Below are 26,870 nucleotides of genomic sequence, written 5' to 3'. Positions count from 1 at the left end.
ACAAATTAAGCACATATATATATAGTATTCTAGTAAAAATACTTTCGTACTTAATATATTTGAATTAAAAAAGACCTTTTTGTTTTATTTATTTACAAGAGTTTCATTTATTATTAGATATAAGCATTTCGTAGGGAATATATACCCATGACAATACGAAATCAGTATAAAAAAAAATCAGCTAATCATTATGTCGTTTCATAGTCCAGCCCAAGTTTTTCTTTTACAACTAACAATCTACCGCATAGACATAACCCACATGCATATATAGAGTTAGTGGCAGAAATATGTAGCAAGCCTCATACCGATCGGATGCCGTTTATAAGAGCGACAAAGGAACTCATAAGCGCTTGTGTATCATAATCAAAAATCATGATATACTTTATTTATTTGAATCGTCATTTAACAACTATATTAAGTGAAACTACCACCGGTTCTCTCAGTGGTTACTCTTTTTCAACATTTAAAAATACAGTCATGTTTGTTAGAATGATATATGCATGTAATATATCCCGCCAAGAAGTCAACGACTATTAATTTCACGACTTTTTATCGTTTGCATAGTCTTGTATTGAATAACATGCCTTCTTAACCAATGTATCTTTAACAAATGATTTAAATTTATGAAAGGGCAAAGTTATAAATTTCAGTGGAATTTTGTAACTAGCATACCTGTAAGACTAGCTACTCCGTGATCTATACCATGCGGCTGCAATTCATTAAAGATCAATTATTATTTTGTACGAAAAAAATTTTTACAAAATAGATTAACCTAGTTATTAAAGTCAAGTTATTTAGGGATGATGTAATTTTATTATTCGGCTTTATTCGCATTTCTTTGCAAGTCGACTCTCGTCACTGTCTTCAAGAAATGGAGGGTGCCTGTAATTAACCCCTCCAGGGCGGATATAACTCACTCCGCAGGGCACTTGCTTTATGTAATTTATGAGAAACTAAACTTTTCCACTTATTTGCTAGTCGAATGGAACTGCTCCTACTTGACGGAGACAAAAAAGTTATTGTGAATTATGGGATATATTTTTAACGCATTTTTTTGTTAAGGTGAATTTTGTTCGTACGGTTTGAAATGTGATCTATGCGCACATTTTTTAACCTTGAGTTGGCTCTATATATAAAGACAAATTAAGCACATGAATCAGCGGTGCTTGCCTGGGTTTGAACCCGCATTCATCGGTTAAGATGCACGTGTTCTAACCACTGGGCCATCTCAACTCATACTGGGCCATCTCGACTCATGACACACATAGGTATAACTGGGAATAAAATATACGTACACTAACTTAGTTATACAAGTGCAAACCAAACACTTTTACAATTTTGGCATACTGTGTCAGAATTTTCCATCATGTCATCGGAATCATCCAAATTTTCTGAAATATTAGAGTTTTCAGATAATTTCCTTTGTCTGTAGCATATTTTTAGTATGGTTGAAAATTTAATTTTGAAAGGCTAAAGATACCGCGGAAATAATACGTTTCAACAAACTTTCGTCCCTGATTTTACCCTCTTAGTTTAGCCAAATGACGTTTATTTATAAACAGCAATTTCACAAACAAATATACATAATTAGGAGTATACGTATACGAGTTCACGGTTCGACAGTAGAATGTGCATAGTATTAATAAAATACCTTTTTTAATAATCTAATTTAAGACCATTAATACACTCCATAATATGGATTACCTCCAATTGTTTCTTTTAAAAATAATGTAAAACATCAATTAATTAATATTAAATATGTTAAACAAATTAGGTATTTATTTAATTTAATATTGCTAGCATTATTAAATATTTGTCCTGACGACCGAAAATTTACGGATAGTTAATATTAAGAGCACTAAAAAGTAAAGCTGAAGTTCAAAGTCAAAAGTAAATACGAAAGTTCAAGTTCATTTACACAATCTAATTTGAAAAATAAGTGCAAATATCAATATCAATTGAGATATTACAGACAAACTATTAATAAGTATTTAACAGTTCTACAATATAAGTGCACTCAAATTCTGAACTGTTAAGTGAAGCATAAAAAAAAACAGAGAGCCATACTTGGAGATTGTAAACAATTGCAAACAGATAATTGGATACGCAAATAATTCACTGTTTGTCTTCACTCGAAGCACTCCACTTCACTTCCACTGATCACTTATGGATTAAAACGAAGTGTAATGCAGCTCATATGTAAGTGTTCTTTTAAATTGTGGAGTACTTTTATGTTTTTTTAGTGACGAGTCTACATTTGCAGTCGTTTTGTTCTGTCAGCGAGCTTTCTGTATTGGAGAAGCGGAATAATAAATGTACATTGTTTTAAGTTGATTAAATAAAATAGGTCTTTTTAAGCTCAATTTATATAAATATGAATACTATATTGTCCCAATATTATTCGAACCGTAGTGATGTGACAGACGCATATTAAATATGGAAGATTAGGGTAGTATATAGAAGTGAAATTAGAAACGTAAACGAAATTTTACGTTACAGTACATTCTTGTGCTTTTTGTGGAACAATTAGATATTATTTACATGAAATAATATTCATCGATTAAAAACTCTAATAAATAATCTGTACTAATATTATAAAAGTCGCTCTTTCACTACCAAACCGCTAAATCGAATTTGATGAAATTTGGTATTAATCAAATTTGAACTCCATGAATATATAGGCTAGTTTTTTTTGCCCAAAACATGACAACTAAACTTAAAACTAAAAGGCGAGGTAACCGCGGGCAACAATTAGTCTACAATAGTCTCTTAATTAAATTAATTAATTACCACAACAAACTTTTACATATTAAATAGATTCATTTCATTTAAAGATATTGAACAAACAAGTGATCGACGCATTGTTAATAATACCAGTATAAAACATAAATTAACTAGCCCGTATGAATGATAATTACAAAATTCGTTTAATACTTTGGGAGAAAAAAAACATGACAATGCGTGGCATTAATAAGAGATAAAAAACATATTTTATTCAATCAATTTTGAACCATCATAAACGATACAGAATTTAGATTTTAATGGATATAAGATTAAGATATGAGATTATATATATATGAGATATTTAGATGGATATTTGCAAACGAATAAATTTTACATCTTTGAAATATTAGTATACATTAAATTTAAAATTAATAGAAGCGTTATTTTTTATGTACTAATTAAGTATAAAATACATTTTGATTACAAAATAAATTCATATAATTGTTTGATTATCAAATTTATTGTGTTTAAACAACAACAATTTAACTTCAACTTATACATATCGCTTATATTATACCAAAAAACTAAAAAAATCGTGTACAGGAAATATCCCAAAATTTCAAAATTAGTTTTATAAATGTTAGAAAACATCAAAATAATAAATTTCATGCTATATTTCAAACTGGTTCGAACCGGTGTAAACCGGTTAAAAAGTGCATTCAAGACTTGAATAAAAAATAGTTTGACCATGGTATATTTAAATACATGGCATAGCTTTAGGAAACAAATAGTTTCTTTTTAGGTCGATGCATAATATACAATTGCACGCTTGAACCAAATACTCGCTACTTGTTCTTCACGAGTCTCGAGGCCTCGCCACCCGTGGCCGCGCTAATGGACTCCGGTTGTTACTTATGTCGTAAATCACAAGCCTTTCGCGTTTTACTAACGTTTTCTTTAGTTGCCTGGTTTTTAGTTTTTAATATATAATAACTCATGCTATTTTCAGTATGATTTTAGACCCAATTGTAATTTTAGTCAACAGCATACTTTGAAAAAATAACTCAGTACTGCTCTGACGATGTTATTTTGTTTTATTATTTTTTATGTTACTGATCATGTTCACATCTACTAGGGACATAAACCCGATTCCCTTATTAATATTTAAATTATTCATCAATCATTATTAATTAAAAAAAAAAAACTATAATGTTTTCTTTTTTAATCATATTTTGGTTTCATAGCATATAGAAATACAAAAGGGTTATAATAGCGTATAGAAAAACAAAGGGGTTATAATTATAATAATTATAACCCCTTTGTTTTTCTATATTTCATTTAAGATGTTTATGTTTATATGATAAAAATAGACGTGAGAGTCACATTTAAATATATTTTTAATACTGATGATTACAAATTATAGACTTTATAAAGCATTTATTAGAATATTCTTCAATACTTATAATAAGAATATTTTGCTTTTGGAATAGCTCATATGGAAATGTCGTAGAAGCGACTATTATTTCCTCTGTTATTTTTTAAAAGAGTCGCTGGCGCTTATTTTTGAGGTGGCTCAGAAATGGAGCTCTTAAGAAAATGGTTTTCAATGTAGGCACGGAGCGGTCCCCAGCGGAACGCCTCCCGTTTGTTACTCGCTTCGAGTGTCACTCTGTGTTTATGTGCGGAGCAACATTCACAGGGGTCATTAAAAACTGAGATTCTAGACCGGGAAATATTAATCCCTGTAGTATTTCGAATAATTGAAATATGCATTCTGCAGTTGCTTTTCAACCATTTCATAAATCTTCTCAATTTTTTTTGAAGCTAAACAAATTGTGTACAGTAATATTTTTTGTAAAAACTGTATTTCTGTACACTGGTGTTTGTGTAAATTTCAGGCATAACAGTAAAGATTTGTTAAAAGTTTTACTAATTGTAAAATGTACCCAGATGTAAATAGAGTACAAATCTAATAACAATATTTAATAACAGGTATCATTATTTTGTAATGACATAATAAGAGTTTCTATGCGACTGAAACTATCTCCACACCAAATGTAATCTAAATCGGTTCAGCGGTTTAAGCTTTAAGGTAACAGACGAGTTACTTTCGCACTCATAATCTATATTATCTATATTTAATATTATAAATGTGAAAGTAACTCTGTCTTTCTGTCGTTTTGTCACGACCAAAACACTGAACCTAATTTGTTTAAATTTGATATGAAGCAAAGTTGAACTCCAAGATAGGACATAAGTTACTTTTTTTTCTCTAACACATAACAACGAACACCCTAAATCACGAGCGAAACCACGGGCGACTACTATTAGTGCAGATTATTAAAATCTAAAAAATATGAGTTAAGTCAATCATTGAACATCATTTAATATGTGTAGTCAAATAGCCCAGTAGATACGATATCTAGTATCGTTCACATGTAACGCAAACATATGATAGCAACACTAAATTCACATTTGATTAATTTGTGCCTTAATAACACCGCAGCCTGTAAATTCCCACTGCTGGGCTAAAGCCCTCCTCTCCTTTGAGGAGAAGGTTTGAAACATATTCCACCACGTTGTTCCAATGCGGGCTTGTGGATTACACATGTGGAAGAATTTCTATGAAATTTGTCACGATGATTTAATTCACCGCGGAGCACGAGATTAATTATTATAAAGACAAATTAAGCACATGAATCAGCGGTGCTTGCCTGGGTTTGAACCAGCAATCATCGGTTAAGGCGCACGCGTTCTAAACTCTGGGCCATCTCGGCTCAATTTATGCTTAATAAAATCTAAAACACCGTAAGGAGATCTGCAAGCGTCTGATATAATTATGTCATATATGTATTCACTACTACACGTTTGAGCACTGTGGTGGATAAAACTCTACAATATATCCGGACTGAAGTATCTACTCGTCAAAAGTCCAGTTAAAAATTGACACTCGCCAGCTAACAAATAAAATGTTTATTTTAAAGAAATAAATAAATATAAATTTGTAAATATAATATTATACACATAATTGATTATTTATATATAGTTGAATACAATCAAGATGTATTAATTTTCATCAAAGATATACCGCTTTAATTGAATTAAGTATGTTTATATATCATGTGCATATGTTGGTGACAGGTAGTAGGTACTGAGTTTATTTTAGCTTTCGATTGCATTTAATCTAATTTATGGACGATAAATTGTTTTGCGTTTAAATATAAGCATGTTGAAAGAAAACAAATGTTTCTGCCTTAAATATAGTTTTTGAAATAAACGAAATAAATTGATGAAAACATAAAACTATTGTGAGAAAAAGTAATTAATATTTGAATAGTATTTTTCCATATTTCAGAAAATTACATTCGTGTAATTAAAAAAAAGTGGGTTACACTAAATGTGTGCTCATTTTTTTAATTAAAAAGAAACTTTTTAATTTCATTTAAGTAGGTCATAGGGCTTTTGTTTCCAGCGTCAACTCTCGTAGGCACCGTTCTGAAAACATGACTTCTGACACTTAATAATGATTGTAGTTCTATCTGTTAGGAGTTTAGATATATTATTATATATATATATATATATATATATATATTATTATCAAGCATTTGTGTCAGTGACTTTAGTTTTTATGATTAGTGTCTGGTGTGCTAGTGGAATCACTTGGATATTCTTAGTTCCTTAAATAATAATAATTATTATTATTAAAGGCAGGTTTATTACAAATAAAACACTGAGATAAACACTACCTAAATTGTAAAACATAAAAATAAAGAGTTTATTTGATGTAATAACTAATATCAGTTTCGTTTCATTGAGCTAGCTTCATTATTGTGTGATAAGTGACAAATATGTGTTTTTCTATTTATCTATACTATCTTTACTAATATTATAAATGTGGAAGTAACTCTGCCTTCTTTGTTCGTCTTTCCTCTTTCACGACCAAACCGCTGAACCAAATTTGATGAAATTTGATATGAAGCAAATATGAACAAACAAAACTGATTAAATATAAAGTCTGTAAACATCTAAGTGCTGGGCAAAGCCCTCCTTTTGATTAGCAAGTTTGGGTCTCTCTTCCATCACGATGCATCAATGCGGGATGCTAGATTCACACTGGGAAGAGTGCCATTGACATTAGTCACATGTAGATTTCCTAAAGATGTTTTCTTTTAACACCGAGAACGAGATGAATTATTAATATAATAAGACACATGTAAATGATATGCTATTCCTAACTACTGGGCCATTTCAGCTCGGTTAGAAATTTCGCTACCCACTCTGTGTTAAGCGAACGTTTTTGTTTATGTTCTGAATCCATCTCCTTAATAAGTCCATTGGGATCTCCACGCTTTGTTAAAATTTGAAACGACCGCCACGTTCGAGCGTTACTTGTAATCTAGTGATGGTGGGTAAATTATTATTTAATAACGAATGAACAACAAAAGTTTTTGGTGATTATTTTAAGACATTATCAGTAGCAAGCAGTTCGATTTTAAGATACCAGCGATCTATTACTATTATTCCTCTGTCTCTTTCTTTCCACACCTGTTGACTAAAAGTATAGAGATTCTAAATTTAAATTTTCTCTCAGAATTTCTTGCCATACTTTATTTTTCGTATATTATATTATTTACGTTAAATTTTCTGTATTACGTATTACAGAAATGAGGTCGTGTTAGCGGCAAACCTTACTCCAGTAAATTTGTCTCTAGGTACATATTGTACAAAGTTACTTCATATTTTGCGTTGCGTGAAATTTTTAAGGTACTTATTAAAAAGTTTTAATTTTTTAAAAGCTTGGAAATTGTGTACAAAATTTTTATGGAAATTTGCTTGAATAATTTGTCCTATTTTTAAAGGTGTTTAATTAGCGTCAGCAAAAATTAAAATATACGGTAACCAAGTTATTTATGATCAAGGTAAAATTACTGGCATCGATGGCATTACTGAAAAAATACTGATAACAATAATAAACTAAGATTATGTTAATAAACTACAATTAAATATGAATTCCTCCTACCTAGAAATCAACAAGTACTAATTATTTTATTAAAATAAAATTACATAGTTAATTTTTATCGTCTTTACAGGAATAAACATATACCGCCTCCATTGTTTTAAAATATTGAAATAAATGTATTCACAGACACAATCAAAGTAAATTAATCCATTCACTTATTCTTCTATCTTAAAAAGGCAAACGGATAAATCTTTCTCCAATAGCTATTAGCGCTTCGAGTATCGCCAGTGATCTAAAATGATATATAGTTTATACCTGCAACTGGCTAACTCACCATTCAAAATGTAATAGTAATGATGTTTGGCGGCACTCAGATGATTCTGCAAAAAATTCTGTTACCAAAACAATGTGAATACACATATGCACACTCACACATATTCACGTGAAATGTCTATTGGCGCTCTTTGGGAAGACTAGACACAAAACCGCCTTGTACAGCGTGATGTCACAAGATGAATTCATTTTTAAAATATCTAACATTAACAAAAAAGTATTTATTTCGTTAACGAACCTCTGTCTTTGTCCAATCCGTATTAATTTATTGATTTTTATAATTTTGAGACACTTCTTTTTATCAATCAAATTCGATTCAAACTTTTCTGCTTAGAGTCCCCTATCGAAGACAATTTATTTGTAATGTATGTAACTATGAAACGATTAGTGCTCAGTGCTTACAAAAGATCATATGTATAATATATATTTTAATTATTTCATTAAAAAGAATACTAGTAGCAATGACCTCAGTTGCATTTCCTCGTAACGGTAATGAACATCGCGCTTGTTAAGCGAGGGAAGGCGGCCATAGCTGACACTCGCATTTATTGCTCACAATAGACTTATGCCCTAGTTTTGCATAACTCAAATAAAAAGAAATGTTTTATACGAAATATTTTTTTTACGGTTTTAAAATTCGAATATAAAGTTATGTATCTATCTTTACTAATATTACGAAGCCGCAAAGCTTATCCGTGCTATTTTCATAATTTATATTTTTAATTGACATATTTATTCAGTATACTTTAATTACTTAAAAATATTGGCAGACTTTATACACATATAAAAGTATTTTATATAAGATAAAAGTATTTTATACGTAAATATAATAACAAAACTTACCTCATTACATGGATACATATATATATATGTATATTCGTAGGTGAATTTTTGAGCTCCATAAACGTCAGCTGACGATGTTGCCCCGCGGGAATTATTTATTTCCGTTTCACGTGCTTGTTTATTTAATTCAATTGTAAACGATCAAATAAGCTTGATGAATTTGTAAACAAAATATTTAGCATCCACGCCATATAAAATGAACTCAATTCGTAATTGCTTTTAGTTACAATAGAAATATCAGATTATCTTCCTATGAAATATTTTTTTAATTATTTTATTTTTAAGGAACTAAATAGTTCAGTGGTTTTGAATGTGAATCTTTATCAAAGTTAGCAGATTCATATATACCCATGCGTATTAATTAAATGAAGGAAATGTATTATCATCTCATAGTATAAACAAAGTCGCATACCGATTTTTGCTTATATATTTTAAATTACTCAACGGATTTTGATGCCGTATATTTTAATATATAGAGTATTTCGTGAGGAAGGTTTTAGTGTATAATGCATGGACATAGTTAGCAAACACTAACAAACAAATTCTGTAGTATATTTAGTATTAGTAATGCAAATGCGAAGCCGGGACGGGTTGCTATTTTTATACATAGGTGAGCTAATTCGCACTAAGCCCTACCACCAAGTTATAAATTATTATTGAGAACTGCTTGGGCGCGTTGTGAGTAAAACGTCGCAACGTAAAATGAATCGTTTCCGATGCAAAAATAGTTTAACTTCTGTCACGTATATTAAATTGTTACATTGTTTGTTTCTTCATGGTATGATTTTTAAATTATTAAATATTGAGCTTATCATATAGCACCATAACATTTGAATTTAGTACACAAATAATATATATATTTTTAGAACAAGAAGTAGGAAGTAGGTTAACCTCTAAAACAATTATCTTTAATTTAAAATAACAATCAATCTACCACAATAGAAAAACATGTAGTCTACAACACAAATAACCATCAATAATCACATTACACCGTAATAATTATCATTACAATTCTCAATGTGTCAACTGCGAATCTCTCGCCTTTTTTTTTTAAATAGAGTAGTTGTGTGACTTGACGCTGATGTTGCTTGTTTATTCCAACACTATATATATATATATATATATATATATATTGTTGGAATAAAAAATATATGTATATATATATATATATATATATATATATGACTAGAAGTCGCCAGCGGCTTAGGGTGTTGGTTGTCATGTGTTAGGCAAAAAAAGCCTATGTCTTTTCTTGAAGTTCAAGTTTGCTTCATACCAAATTTCATAAAATTCGGTTCAGCGGTTTGGCCGTGAAAGAGCGATAGAAAGTCAGACAGATAGACAGAGTTACTTTCACACTTATAATATTAATATAGATTTATTTTTGTGTATCAAAACCAGATTTTATGTAAGTATAATAGTTTTGTATTTTTGATATACAATTTTAGCAGATTTTCTGTAAACATAATCATAATGCCGGAGAACTTGAATAACAGAAATAGATCAAATTAATTAAAACTTCATCATAATTTCGAGATGTCAAACGTCGAGATTTTTAGTAGAGTGTGCTTATCTCATCACTAATAACTGTAACAGAGTGCTATGAGAACCACCATTATCTGTTTCCCATCACAGTTAAGTTTTATATGCATGACATAAATCATTGTGTGATTTAAATACCGTAATATTATTAAAGAAGACATAAATGAACTATATTAATCTATAGTCAACGAAAATAAATTATGGTAGGAATTTAAATAAATAAAATTTTTTTTTTTGCACTGGCAACCCTTTGCATTAAATACTTTTATTCTGCCATTACCACTTCAATCGATGAAAAAAAAATATTCACACTAGAAAATACTGTATTAGATAGTAATATGTATGCAGAATTATGAACTTAAGAATTTTTATTGGAATTTCATGCAGACAGACTCGCAGCTAGTAATCAATAAATCAAATACTAACTCCAGTCCTTGATCCAGTTCAGCCAAGGCTTAGGCCTGTTTGTGCCGCGGCTTCACAATGGGGTCGCAATATCGTCCGACGCCGAATAACTCGCCATTTGCATACAAACATCTCCCGCTGAGCTCCGGCTATAACTCCTCACGTTTAATATTATCTAGATAGAAAGAGTTAATTAAAAAATGTAAAAATGTATTCAATTTTTCCTTTCGTAATAACATTTAAAAGTTATTAATATATGTTGGCTACAGATGCCGAGATTTCGAGTACAAATCCCAGTTTTGGCTAAAAAGTTATTTAGTAACGTTTAATATAATATGAATTCATATGCTGTTAGTTAACTTTAAATATTTGACACGCCAAAATATGATTATAAAGAAATTACTTTAAAAAGATCGAATACCTATTATAATTTAAATATAGTTCCTGGCGGTTTTGTGTGAGTCCCTGTGGGTATAATCCATTCATCAGATATACTAGCGTTAAACAGCAATGCATAATAATGATGTTCCAATTTGGAGATAGAGTGATCCAGCGTAAAACAAGCAAAAGAAATTAAAAAAAAAAAAACAATTTTGTTAGCGTAAATATGATCACGTAAGGGATGTTTAATCATTACTTAGAGTGTCTTATGTCTCAATAATTATGTTTATGGATGTTGTTAGCCAGTTAGCCTTCCTACATTGCAATGAACATGTACTAAATACGGCCGTACTTTCGTATAAAAGGCCGCTATTCCGACTCTTTTTATTAGGCATTATCTGCGAGGCTCAGGTAAAGGATGACAATCGCAGAGCTGACAGATCTGGCTTAATTAAAATGTCTAATGAGAGTGCACCCTCCTCTCCCTCTCACCCTTCGGAGAGCCTCGAGTATATTTGAGCTACTTATCTACGGTTCTCAAGGATTTCCGATTTTGATTAAGTAAACCGGACGGGTATTATAATGGTTAATGATTTTACATTCATTAATAAATTTGACGTTTAGTAGAAAAATAAAATTCAACTGACTGTAAGCCGTGATAATTATTACGAAATATATTTATCAGTACTGTACTGTAACAGTGTAAATTTCCCACTGTTGGGCTCAGGCCTACTTTTGTTTTTAGGAGCATATTTCACCACGCTACTGCGCGTTAGTAGATTCACGTGTGACAGAATTTCATTGAAACATGAATGAAATTTCACAAAAACAAACGTGAGCAAGACTGCTACTGGGAATGCATGTTTCGAAAATAATTTGTTTGGTGGTAAAATAATTCGGTTGACGTATATCTTTAGACGGGCTTTACAGATTAAGCTTTTACAAAATATAAATTTCAAATAGTTATAAATAAATTAGAAATTTTGTGTTGTTTTTATTAAAAACAACATCGCATTATCACAGTGGCAGGGCTGCTAGATTGTATAATTTTATACAAAATTTGTATAATTTAGTGAGCTTGTATATCCGTTGTGTATAATAGACTATCTTGTATTAATATAATGTCAAACGACATTACATTGTAGGTAAAAAAAAAAATATCTTGTAAACATTCCTTCCGATTATACAGAAGATATTTTATATATTAATTCGTATTTATTATTGGCTGCATTCTTCATTTACTGTATAGAATCCTCACTTTTTAAATTCTATAATACTGGTTGAACTTGAAAAAAAATACTTTTTAATTAAAAGTATCAACACTCATAAAGTGTACGCTCCGTGTTCATGCAAATAAATTTAAACAGGAACAGAATTAGAGTCGCTTAATCTCCGAAAAATTTATGGTTCTTTGTCGGTTAACAGCGCGTTTTAGTGCTATTTTAGAATGTTTAGAGAAATAATAATCCATTATATGATTAAAATTTTCACTGCCTACAATGATTTGAGGAAGATTTTTTGTACTGTCTATGAGATCAAAAGGTATTCGAATAAAATAATAATAAATTATCATGTTATATATATAATTATCTTTTATTTTATTTGATATCTTCCGTGACTTCACTCGCTTTGTAGATGAATGTACAATAGAAATACCTTTCTTGGGACTACAGATGGCTCACGATGTTTTGATACACTGGTCGTAAGTATGTATGTGATTTGTAAAGATTGCAATGGCAATCTTAGCCCACAAAGACATACCCAGTTCACCTTTGAAAGAGTGGAATTAATATAAGTAATGGAACTGTACATATTAACATTTTGCTACGTATTTAATTCTATAAATTATATTCAAGATTTAATCGTAACCATTTTCACTTCTTCTAAGATTTTATTTTGATTATTTATGTCTTAGTATTTGTTGCATAATACTTTCTCATTCGCCAGCAGGAGAGCGGGCATGCGGTGCCGGTACTGGTAGTGGTCGCGCTTTCGGGGGTGAAGGTATGCGACCCCGAAGACCAGGTAAGCCACATCTACTTAATTTGTTAATTCAATTACTTATTATGGTATGATTTTTGAATTTCCACAAACAAACCTACAAATGCATACTAACCATTAGAGAAGCGTAGTAGGTGTTTATTTTATTGTATTATCAGAATTATTATAATAATTTATATATTCACAGAGTGTGCGCATGTCGCACGCGCTCCGGCGGATATCGTATGCGACGTGTGAGGCGGCGCGCGCCCTCTTCGCGTTCGTGGCTCGCGAGCCGCGCTCCGAACCGACACATCAGTACTGCCACGCGTTCGAGACCGATACGCCTGACCAGGTATGAAATTTCAGTAAAGTAACAGCCGAGATGGCACAGTGGTTAGAACGCGCGTATCTCAACCGATGATTGCAGGCTCAAACCCAGGCAAGCACCACTGATTATTTATGTTCTGAATTTGTGTTTATAATTCATCTCGGGCTCGGCGATGAATGAAAACATCGTGAGGAAATGACATGCATGACAAATTTCATAGAAATTCTGCCACACGTGTATTCCACCAACCCGTATTGGAACAGCGTGGTGGAATATATTCCAAACCTTCTCAAAGGGAGAGGGGGCCAGAGCCAAGTGGAAAATTGACAGGCTATTGTTGAAAGTAACAACCGTGTTCTTTTAGTAGGCAGTGATTTTATTATATAACGGTGTTCCAATGTGCATGAATTCGTGACAAAATGTCTGCCACCATATAAATTTCCTCGGGATGTTTCCTTTTACCACCGAATAGGAGTTGAATTATAAATGCAAATGATCACATGAAAACACTGTGGTTCTTGCCCGTTCTCAGGGGAAATCATATAAACATAGGAGTTTCCTGGAGGGAGCTTATATGGGAGGGAGGGTTATATGGGTTTGTATGTTGAAAAAAACAGTTAATTTAAATATACTTATATGATGTAAACAAGATAAATAGTATCGTGATTATATATTTGAAAAAAGTTTTTTTTTATTTATAAACAATTCTGAAAACTAAGATTTCCCTAAGGTTAAACTCAGGTTAAACTATTGTTCCCTATTGATTTAATTGGTGGTATGCTATAGCAGTTATATTAAGTGCATATTGAAGTAGAGCCAATATAGCGCTAGACCACAAGCGCTCTGAGAAGGAAGCTTAAGTTATAGCCTTTAATATAAATACTATGAAAGAAGCACTCTAAATCTTGAGCATAAGAACTCGTTTCAAGTTTATTGAGGACTGCATTGATAAGATGAAAACTCTGAGTAATTAGAATGTTTTTCATTTCATTTTAATTGATTTTATTGTATAGGAAAACGGTCACGTAAATGGGCCTCTTGACTGTGAGTGGTCCACAGCTCATATATTACCGCTGTAAGAACAATTAAACATTATTTATATTGCCCATGCGCTATCAACATTGGGAGCTAAGATCACCCTGGTTTACTTAACTTACTTAACCTTAAACGGAAAACAACAATATTTAAGTATTGCTTCTTAGCGGTAGGATATCTGATGAGCGGATCGTAACTATCCAGATAGGCTTGTAAAAAAGTACTTAGTAAATAAATTGTGTATTATTAAAAGCAATACGGTAGTAGAGATGCAATTGTTTGTAAAATGTAATTACTTTAATTACTTAACTTATGTTAGCCACAAATATCAAAAAAATTACGGCAATTTGATTTAAAGAAAATAGAGTTAGTACAGATCAGCCTCTATATACGAGAAAAATTTTAACATACTCGTAACGTCTACACTCTACATCTTAACTCTTTCTTCCTCTGGGGGTGAAAAAGTAATCTCCTCGCTAATGTATGTTACGAGGCAGTCTCGCCTGCCGCTGTCTGAGCCGTCTTAGACACAAACAGTAAACGTCGTAAATGTTAAGAAAAATGTTTTTGTAAACTCATTTACTTCAATAAAATTAAAAACGTAATATAGTCTCTACAATTCATAAGGCGGGAAATCTGCTAGTAAAGGCATTCCTAAAAAGATTTGATAGGTATCCGTTTGTACGTCAAAAGTCTTAATAATCTTTTTTCATTGTTAGAACACAAACTGTAGAGGCGAATTACAATCTCGAGTTAAACATATTATATATTTTATTTTCTCAAATTCAATATATGTATTTTAATATTTCTGCGGTTTATTATATTTTACAATTAACCACAAAACGGCCTTGTTACAGAAATAGTAATCGTATTAAAATAGAGGCAATTTTTAAATAAGAAAATCTTCTAAAAGTGTCATTAATCAAAATGATATAAACGGCAGATAAATACAGTAAGCGAGTAGTCGCTGCTAGCTCGTGACTGGCTTCCTGATTTATTGAAAGCATCTGAGAAATAAAGCATAACTTACATTGAGCTAAATATTTGTAAATGAGAATTTCCTCTGACGTAAAATTTACATTAGTCTGTATTAAACAAATCATTTTTGAAGTATTAATAGAACATCGATCTTATAAGACTTCCCATTTATTTCTTTACAAAAACTTTAAGAGACATAGGACTTTACAAGTAGCGTTGTAGAGTTCGAACTAAAATGTTATAAATTGCAAATTTTATCGATACTTGTTTTGAGGTAGAATGCGCATATTATACACGTGATAGTGGGGTGTAAAATTTAAAATACATTACAATGTATATAATTGTATAATAACAATGTAACATAATGCTACAAATGTTTTAAGTATAATAACTCTTAACAATAAATTAGACAAATGTCTGAGTGTCCTGTCAGACTCCTGTAAACTGTAAACTTCCTACTTGTACCAAACCCCATCCGTTACTACTCCACTTGGGATTATTGCGACCAAACTTCTACGTGACTAGTACTCAGAACTAAGGTAACGGTTGTATTGAAGTAAGCGATCGTCTAATACTGATATTGTATAGCAAATAGCATACTAGTAAAGTAAAGTAAAGTAAAGTAACAGCGTGTCCATTTCCCACTGCTATGATAAGGCCTCCGCTTCCATTAAGGAGAGGGTTTGGAACATATTCCACCACGCTGTTCCAATACGGGTTGGTGTATATATATATGATTAATATATTTTTTTATTGTAATTTACAAAAGGATCAAGGAATAAATAATATCGTGAAAACAGCTGTACGTGTCCTGCAACTTATACAATCCAAAAATTAGCATTAACTTAGTCAAACAAACAAGTATAATATACTTGACGCCTCCGACGCGTATAGACAAAAACAAAGTTGAAATGTTATTCAACATAAATATTTAAATTTATTAAATATATCGCAACTTCGGAAATTAATGTCTCCTCCTGGATTACAAACGGTGAAACATAAATTGAGAGATTTTTATCAATAACAATTGCAAGCAATAAAGTTGAATATGTTTTGTAATCTTTAATATAAATTATAAAAAAAAATATCAAATTTAATGTTGTTAAATGTTAAATGTTGTCCTTTTTAACAGTAAATTATTACCAACAACTAAAAAATTATCATAATAACGAAATTACAGCGTGGAATATAGCCAAATAAATAGTAACCTATCGCTTCCTAGATCAACATGAAGCCTTAATACCGGCTGGCTCGCCGGGCGGCACATCAAATAAGATTGCAAACATAGGCCGAATCTTACTTCAGCAATATTCGTACGGGAAGCGTTTAACTTCACCGACCTATTTTGATTTGTTTACATTTATCGAATCCACTGTGACGAGTCTTTCTAAAGGGGTGAAAGGATGGAGGAATAAATATTTTTATAAGTAGTAAAGAAACATACCTAATGTTATATATCTATGTATGTATATGTAGTCAAGATAGTAAACATAGTAAACTATTTGACTAATACATATGATTGTATTTTTTTAAATGTTGAAAAAGAGTAACTACTGAGTTTCATGCTGGTACTTCTCGGTAGAATCTATCTTCCGAACCGATGGTAGCTTCATTAGTTGTTAAATGACGATTCAAAAGTGCTTGTAAAAGCCCACTCGAATAAAGTTTATTTTGATTTGATTTGATTTTATTTGTTACCAACCCGCATTGGAACAGCGTGGTGGAATAAGTTCCAAACCTTCTCCTCAAAGGGAGAGGAGGTCTTTAGTCCAGCAGTGGGAATTTACAGGCTGATGTTGTTGTTGTTGTTATCTGATAAGGTTAAACACTTGTAGTTGTTAGGTTTTCTCTTTTGTTCAGGAGAATACTTGGAGTCTATTAGACAGCTAAATAGATAGATAGATTTTTTTTAAATCTATACTGAATGCTAAAACTAAATTATATACTAAGCTTACATAAATAAAGTACTTTTGAATTGTAATTTTACAAAATTACAGAGAGTAGACATATCGGCAAAAATACAGTAGTAACTTTTGTCCGACATTTGAAATACAAACTTATGAAACTTAAATACAATTAAATTGTTGTACAATGTCCCGCCTGAAAGTCCACAACATTAAGACTATAAAAACATTAAGACTGTCTCGATTCGAATGTTTAAGGCTCGGTGCTATCATTAAGTAGCCTTACATAAAATAAATCTTAAACATATCTCAGAACAAATTAAACGTGTACATACATTGTTTGCGCATAAACTGACGAAAAATATATTGATATATTTTCATATAAACAGGAGAATGGGAGGGTAACAGCGTCATTTCCCTTTATTCGTCTTAATTTAAAACCGGAACCTAATCATTATAGCTCGTACAATGGACGTAACTTTAATGCATATACAATATAGAATTACTGTGGAGAGTTGATTAAATAAAACGGATACCAGCCCTTATTATGGCTGTTTAAATAATTTATTAATACTGACGTATACGTATACGAGTGCTTGAAATTAGTTGTTTATTATGTTTCCAAGTGTTGGATTAGCGTTCGTTGATTTTCATAAATGATAAAATTTAATTTGATTATATTTCACCTACTTGACTATTTGGGGATTTTTTGGCGGGTCTTCTACGTGGAATGTCCGAAGATTAGAAAATATATGTGGTCTTATGACTATTCAAAAATGTTTGTAAGAATTAATAAAACATATTTTCAGCCGATTTCAAACAGGAGGAAGTTATCTATACTTCTCGTTTCTTTTTAGTTTGTTACCTCATAATTTTTTACTGGGTGAACCAATTTTGATATTTTTGTTTGAAAGCTAGTGCTTCCCATCCGGTCCCATATTATTTTTTTTCAGTTTGATGATGGTATCCATATGAAAATCATGTAAGTCTAAAATTTGCTTCTAATTAAAATCTTAAATATAATCGTAAATTGACTTTTAAGTAGTTTAATATTTTTCATTTCAACTTAGGAGGAATTTAAAAAATAATTTGAATAAGCATTTATTTTTATTACTTTTTAGTGCATACTATAGTTTTAAAAGAGTGTTTTTTTTTTAAATCAGTAATTCTTTTTGTTAAAAAATTTATTTATACTATTACTTTTACAATTTTACCTACTTAACAGTTCACTTGCTTTTTTTTATGGTTACTACTGTGAACTCTTGGACTGAAAAACAAAATATATTAGTGGTCCAATTTGAGCAGGAGCATCTACTAGATGAAATAATCAAAAGCCACCATAAAACATTACATACATTATTCGGAGAATGCTACATTAAAATATGAATACGGGTATATAGAACCAGTTTTCAGATATCGTAAATGGATTTGTCACGAATTGGTGCTTTTGTAGAGTCATTCCAATTGGTATCTATCGTAAAGCGATTACGCGCACGCGATGATGGCGCTACGATTGATTTATTTATTACATACGATTTTCTCAGCTTGCGATTTAGTTCCTTAAATACGAAACAACATTGAATATTCCTCAAATAATTTTTGTATGTATGATGCGTATGTACAGTCGGGGTAAGAAAGGTTCGTCACCTTAAGATCTTTTTTTTACGTGTGCTCATTATAAGCGATAATCTGCTTTACCAATCGAGAATGACATATTGCGTAGCAATTATTTGATGTTTACATTCAAAAGTTTAAGACTTAAGATAAAGGAATAAATTTGAAAATTGACGATGATTTTCTTAGTCTGTTTTTCGGTTAAGTTATATGAAGTTTAATTAATATAAAAGTATAAATTAAAATATATATGAAAGTACAACATTTGTAGTTATTACTCCATCTCTCCTAAACAGCAAAAAATTATAATGAAATTTTTGTGACCAATTGGGTACTCTCACGGATTATATGGTATGTGGCGCTATTATCGTGACAGAAAATCGTAAAATAAAAATACAACTTATATTTCACGGCAATCATAAGTACAGTTTGAATTCTTTTTAATATGTCATAGAGTTTGCTCTGCTGCTGTCTGCGTTACTTAAGCCAGCTGTCAGATTTACAAGATATTTGTGTCACTAATTAATGTATGTATATCTCTCCTATTTTTGGAAATCTAAATTTTAACATCGTGAACATGAAATAGATTTATAGAATAATCACGAAAGTAACTATGTTTTCCGGTCTTTTGTTCGCGGCTAAACCGAATTTAATAAAATTGGACTTGAAGCAAGATGGAACTCTAAAAAAGGACGTATGCTCCATTTTTTGCACCTACCACCTGATCACACAAACATTAGTTATACATTTGTAAGCAGTAAATTAATACAATTAATTTGATAACGAACTTTTTATGTTCGTCTTAAAGTTATTGGTTTGTTTTTTCTAATCGTCGTATCCTTTATTTTCATACTTATATGACATCACAAAGGTAATAATTATCACAAATATATCGTTTGTTAAAATATTTTTTGTAGGATTTTTATATAATACCTTTCTATGCTTTTTTGTAAGCTTTAAACATAATGTTTATTTTTCTATTACACAAATTCCTGTATGTATGTTTATCGGAACATTAATTTATTCTGTTGAGAAGATTATCATATTAAATTATAATGTCGACACCGTATCGGTACGAGAATCGGATTAAATAACTGCATACCGTGTATGTCCATTAGTTTCATTCGTCACGACGTTTAATAATTGTTTCAGCTTAGTGTCAGATAGCACAACGCGTGCCCATGAAATGATATATATTTATTAATTTCAAAATGCCATGTCTAATTTTGTATTAAGTCTATGTACTCATTACCACTAGTAAGAAGTTAATTTTATTTTACAAATAAAATTATTTGGAAGCAAAACTTTAAATATGTACCTAGTTTTATATCGATCATAATTTCTTATTCAATCAAGATTATTACAGACGCTATAATGATATGGTTAAAATGTAAGTCAGATTCGTAGATGGTAGGTAATGGCGCGCATTCTAGCACGTGACCTTGCGGCGAGGGCGGCCGCCACATTCCAAAGCTCGAGCTTGGCATAACTAAGATCACCGGCCGTCAACTGAGCTCCTTTTAAACTCGCTTCGCGAACCATAACTCTTGTCATCCCATTCAGCCGTCGCGTAATCAAATGACGAATGACAAAACACGCTTGATGAATTACCCGCAATCAGAAACCAAGCTAAATTCGAACCGAGTTTGGAATTAAAATTGTATTGAATGTAAATTAGAGTCCTACGCCGAGGACTCATTAAATTCGAGCGCGGGTCATCAACCGATCGTCCGGCTCGCAGAAAAGTTCGTCGCCTCGTACATACAGGCAAAAATAAAAAGCGATTTACGACACAGGTGCGCGGGCGCTCGCGTTTCTCATTGTGCTTGCGCCACTTACCATGAAGGCTTTAGAAACGAGTTCTCAACTTCTCAGCGACGCATTTCCACTCAGTTGCAGCTTAGCTTTCGAGCGGGACGGACGTGTTTCGCGTTTGGAGATATTTATTCGTTGGAATACGAGTGTCATTCGTTTGTGTTACAAAGTGATTGATGGTGTTGTGTGCTTGGTGTTACTCTTATGCTGTGAAGTGTGATTGACCCGCGCGCCGTATCGTGGGAGCTTGCCCCTGGTATGCATATCTCTTTTGTAAACGTTGAGCGATTCCAATAGAAACTTCTCGTTTATTATCATACTAATAAGCTTTTATTGTTCTGAGCCACTTAAATACGAACTCTTTATGACATCCGCGAAAGTTATTTAACAATTAAAACCGTCTTTATAGACTTTCAATTAAACTGCAAAATACGTCAAATTAAAATACTTAATAAGTAAAAGCTTAACGTTTTATATATTCAGTTGAAATTATGCCGTTATGTTATATAGGAAATGTATGATTGAAAATATTTTTATTAAATATTATTAATAGTTAACTTATTAATTATTCAAGAAATCAAACTTTATTATTGAATCGGTCTGACAGTAAGGTATGAATTTGTAAAAACAATTTTAGTAAACTTTTTGTCAACTTTTTTATAATAATGGACAAGCAAGGGTTTGTTTTTCAGGGTTATCGAGCAGGTAAATATTAATTTACTTATCAAAGAAAAATCAACAAAATGCTTGTAAGATTTTATAGAGATGTGAAACGTAAATAGTATTCATATTTAAACATTTTAGGTTATATTAAAGTTCTTACTAAAAATCATTAATTAATTTCGTCATCATCATTACTTTATATTTTTTTAAATTAATTAATTTTTTTCTTTTCTAAACGATGTACACTTTACTAATTGACGTTTAGCACTTAGGGATAATATATGTTTGTATGTATATATTTCTGGTTGGGTGAATGTCTTCACTCCTCTAAAAGGGAAGATTTAGAGCTTCTTCCGTCACGCCACCTTACTGTAGATTCATTTTAGTTATACCCGTACATATTCATCCCGGATTTACAATGTTAATTCAAATCAAATAATCTTTATTGAGTCGGTTTACAGTTTCGGTAAATGTAATGCCTGTACGTACAATAAGTTATTCAATCATTATAATCAAGCAGTGTATTATATCTTTTCATAGAACACATATTTTGTATGCTTCCATTCAATTTTCTCGTAAAATCTCAAACTGTACTGTATATAGCAAATTTTATATGTAAATTATTGTTAACGGTAAATTTATTTTCAATAATGATTAATATTGTAATATTGCAAAACTTACAATAAAAAAGAAAATGATATGATAAAAACGTTCTTTATAACAAATATACATGTAGGCGCGGAAAGTAAGCAGCTGTTGTTTTAGATATATTCAAATTAATAAACCATGTGTACAGATATTAATATTTTTTACAAATTAACTTATAGACACACACTTACTTATTCATTCTTAATCTTAACAAATGTTCCAAAATTACTGATCTATACAACCCTTACTATGCAAGTTGTTTCGGAGAAAAAACAATAATTCTCAGAGTAACTTTCCTGTACTAAAAACTACTTATTCAACATCTGCAAACGATGTTACAGACAGCCAGTCTCTTATAATATAGCAAATGAAAAAACTGTTCAACGTGTTGACGATGTAATTGTCTTTATACTTTTATCTTTATTTAGTGGTAAGTGCTCAACTTGAAACTCAAACTCAAAATTCTTTATTCAAAACCTTACTAATTGATTGTCAAATGGAACACTAACAACACCACCGGCTAGGAAAAGAAAATTTGAGAAGAACCGTCAAAAGAAACTCAATTAAGTATTGCTGTTTAGCGGTACAATATCTCATAATTAGGTAGCATAACCAGGCTGGCTGTATAGAGCTCTACCAACAAGAAATCCAAAAGATTTTTTTTTTTACATTAATTTATAATACGCAGTTTTGCTAGCCCTAGCAACAGTAGCGGGTGGTCCGAACTATACCTGATCTTTTAATTATCGCTTTTGTGTCGTCGTTAACAATACAATATAATACTTAGTTTTTGCCACATTCACTTTTTATACAATGCTATTGTTTCTCTTTATATAGTTTTATTTTGTCTGTTGTTAAATATTAAAGCCCAAACACGTGCTTTTATTTATTTTTTTGTCTGTAATATTTAAATCATTTTGTTGAATAGATTGTAATAATGTACAAGTTTGTACCTAGGAATTATTCTAAAAATAATTTTAGATTTTTATTTTCATAAAAATAAATTATTGTAATGAAAATTTAAATAGGTCTGTGATAAAAAGCAGAAAGAGAGCAGTTTTAAATCCGCTGAGTGGACATTCTTTTAGTGGATTGCCAGCCTCTTTGTAAATAAAGATATTGTAATTTTTGGTTTAAAGATCTATAATGGTTAATTTAATTTCAATTGTTTTTTTTTTAACATCTATGTGTTTATGTATCTTATACATATTATTTGAAAGGAAATTTTAAAATTTGAAAATGTCTATTTGTTATGGAAAAAAAATGAATAAATTCAAAAAATAAGTTATTAGATTCACCGATTATTCTAAAATTATATGATACATTAAAGATCAGTCCCATTGATTAAACTAAAAAAAAACCTAAAACCTTAAATTTTTTATTATTCCTTTCTATAGTCTCTTTTTTACGTGTTACTTTTACCGACATCATTGTTTTACGTTTAACATAATATAATATTATGTTATTAATTGGGTTGGAATTGTTTCTATGTATGTGTTTTACCAATACAGAGTCCTTTGACTAGCATTGTTTATTCCCAAGCTTTTATGCAATGCTTGCACCCTGATATTTCTGTCTCTTTTACTCAATATGCCGCAGCTATATTTCTGTCTCTATCACTCGTCAGCTAATCACGACTATTGTTCGATATTACCGCCTCCCGAGACAATAGAAATTGTTGCTTATAGGTTTGTGAGAGAATGTTTTCTGATAGATTTTTTGTTTGCTTTGGATAATGTGGCTGCTATTCTAGACAGTAAAAGTTCTTTGTTTAGGGTTCCGTAAGTGCAGAGTAAAAGCCTTCAGTTGTCACGTTCGTATCCATATGTCTATATATCGGTAAGGTTTAAGCCGACATATTTTAATATTATGATTACATAGGTCCAGGAGCAAAGAAATGAGTCAAAGCATGCATTCAATAGTTATATTATAGAAATGTATTTAAATAAATGTACAATCTTAATATTGTGTGTTGGTGGTAGGGTTTTTGAAGGCCGTCTGGGTTGGTTCTTACCCACTCATCAGATATTTTACGGCTACAGAGTACCGCTCAGTATTGTTATGTTCCAGTATGAAGAGTGAGTGAGCCAGTGTAACTACACGTTTCACGCTGGCGATGTAAGGAAAGGTTAATATTTCATCCAGCACAATGGTCTATTGGTGGTGGTGGTACCATCAGGTGATCCAGTAGTTTGTCCGACAATTAGATAAAAACATCATTAGCGTTATAGGCTATTAATTATTTTATATATTAGCATACACATAAGCTGAACTGTCATAATTTTTAGCAAGCCATTAATTCTGTTTATACTATTACATTTATTTGGTATCTTTTGAAGAGTAACGTTAAATTGGATAATTCAGTCGTTGGTTCCAACTACCGAACACGTTGATACTATATTACGTCCAAATGTTATGTACCTAATACTACGATGAGAACAAAAGAAAATATTGCACTCTATATCACTACCCTAACACTTGAAATGTATGCACAACAAAATTTGCTTACATTAATTCGCAGCACGTTCTGGATAGTTCTATGAAACTATATCCCCATAATCTAAACAATGGAATATTTGATGTCTATTATAGTAGGATATATTTTATATCGTATCTAAGAGTCGATAAGATCGTCTTGTCAGCAAATGGGATCATGATGGTAATTAACATAATCCATAGTCATTGATGTTAAAAAACTAACCGTTTCTTATGTCGAAGTAAAGTAACAGCCTGAAAATTCCCACTGCTGGGATAAGGAGAGAGCTCTACAACCAAGTAATGTGAGTTCCGTAAGCGACATACATAGTGTGATTCGCTAAAAAAGCTAATGACAACATATTTGTATAAATAATATATGATGGAAGTTTTTAATTGTAATTTGTTTACTTACGTTTAATCGTATGTAATGACTTGGTAAAAGGATGACTTATTAAATATGTAATTATATAATTTTGTTATAGATAAGTTATAGATAAATTAACGTGGACAAAAGTTTACTTACAACTGCTATGCAGATTAACATTTAAAAAATCCTTCTTTTTAATATTTCTGAGGTAATAAGCAGTTGAAAAGTTTTATTTTGGTATTTTCTACATACTATTTCGGATATTATTGAACAAATATTCGTAGTTTTATTGCTCGTATGGACAAAGGCACATTAACATCATAAAATTCTTTAACAAAACTGCAGTACAGTTCAGTTTTATTACCTTCAAATAAAACCGAGAACAAAAATCTGGTCTATATGCCTATCTAAGTATCGAGTTACGAAAATGTTTTTTCATCTGAAGTCAAAATTTCTATTAAAATTTGTTCTCTTCGAAATTTCCCTAGCAACAGAACTTTCAACTACTTCTGCTTGTCCGTCTTATAGCTATCCTCCGTAATCCCTCAGTCAGAGATCTAAGCCGCTATTCAGCCACTGTTTGCTCATCTCCGCAAAGTCTAGACGTGAGACGTAACTTATATATTTCTCCTCTACACTAAACAAGAGTATTTAATTACTTATAAGCTTATGCATGATATAGGTATAAGATGACATCATACAATCCTTTAAATCGATCATATTATTTTGATTCAAATGTTTGCTTAATATTAATAGTTAGAAGGAACTTCAATTTTAAGTCTTAGATATAAAATGTATGCTTTGTTATGGTTTAATAAATTTCCAGTATAATGAAAAATAGTTCAATGAAAAATCCTTATAGAATCTTGTCGAAGTAACCAAATGTAAGATCACATTGTATTTTCTAGGAATCCGATTAGAAAACAGTTCAAATTTGGTACTCATATAAAGTTTCGAAATTAATGATGGATGTATTTTTTAAATGAATGCATTCTTATTTTAAATTCCAAATTAAAAAAAAAAGGTTTTATTGCGTTACATGTTATTTCATGTGAAGGAGATCGTTTGAAACATTAACGGTGAATATATGGATTTTATTAATACAAAACAAGTGAAAGAACAAGATTGAGGAATCAAACTGTGTTATATTTGTTTTGAATTCTGGTAAATGCAATCCTATTTTAAACTTCGAAGGTTGACTTTCAAAACTTCGAACACATGTTTTGGCTCGTATAAATCAAAATCGAATCCGTTTCGGGGTAGTTTTGTGTTATGTAAATATTCGAACTTAGTTGTATCTACGTCAGACGGTTCCCATTTGTTATTTTTATTTTATAGCTCTCTGCGTCCTTCACAACAGACCTTTCCATGTTTTATTTCTTTTGTTTCTTCTTTATTACTTTTGAGGAAATTTGTCAAAGTTATTAAATTATCCAATCTCAGTAGGTTCTCTTAAAAGTTTTCAGATTTAAATTGGAATTTTATTATGCAAAGTGGTATTTGGACTTTAACATTCCATATTAAATATTTGTCCATATTACTTATTTGGTTTATCGAGATAACAATATTTTTTATTGTTCAAATATTTACTTGATGTTAGGATTGTACAAGTCCGCTTATCCATTTTATAGTTATCAAACTACAATACTTAGTATAGATGTGTTCCGGTTCCGACAACTACAGGCGCAAGGGATTTCTGTTCCTCAAGTTACTGTTGAAGAGTTCATTCTTTTTCGGCGCCGATATCTAAATACATTGTTGACCACTGACCGTCAGACTATTTATCAGTCCGTGCAAATACTAAACTAAAAAAAAATGGGTTGTAGTAAGCCAGTGCAACTATAGGCACAAGGGATTATTGTTTCCGTA

At 31.0% G+C, this 26,870-nt stretch overlaps 1 protein-coding gene across 1 annotated transcript in view; it reads left to right on the top strand.

Annotated features, from left to right (window-relative positions):
• LOC124532527 overlaps window positions 1-26,870 on the top strand; it is a 114,861-nt gene that overhangs the window by 54,178 nt on the left and 33,813 nt on the right. The window contains exons 3-4 of the mRNA XM_047107462.1: window positions 13,139-13,213; window positions 13,377-13,523. Of these exons, the coding sequence (XP_046963418.1) occupies window positions 13,139-13,213; window positions 13,377-13,523 (222 nt within the window). The remainder of the gene's footprint in view (window positions 1-13,138; window positions 13,214-13,376; window positions 13,524-26,870) is intronic.

Source organism: Vanessa cardui, chromosome 9 (genome assembly GCF_905220365.1).
Source record: "Vanessa cardui chromosome 9, ilVanCard2.1, whole genome shotgun sequence".
NCBI lineage: Eukaryota > Metazoa > Arthropoda > Insecta > Lepidoptera > Nymphalidae > Vanessa > Vanessa cardui.
Note: the sequence above shows the minus strand (reverse complement) of the source record. Positions and strands in the feature narration are given on the sequence as shown.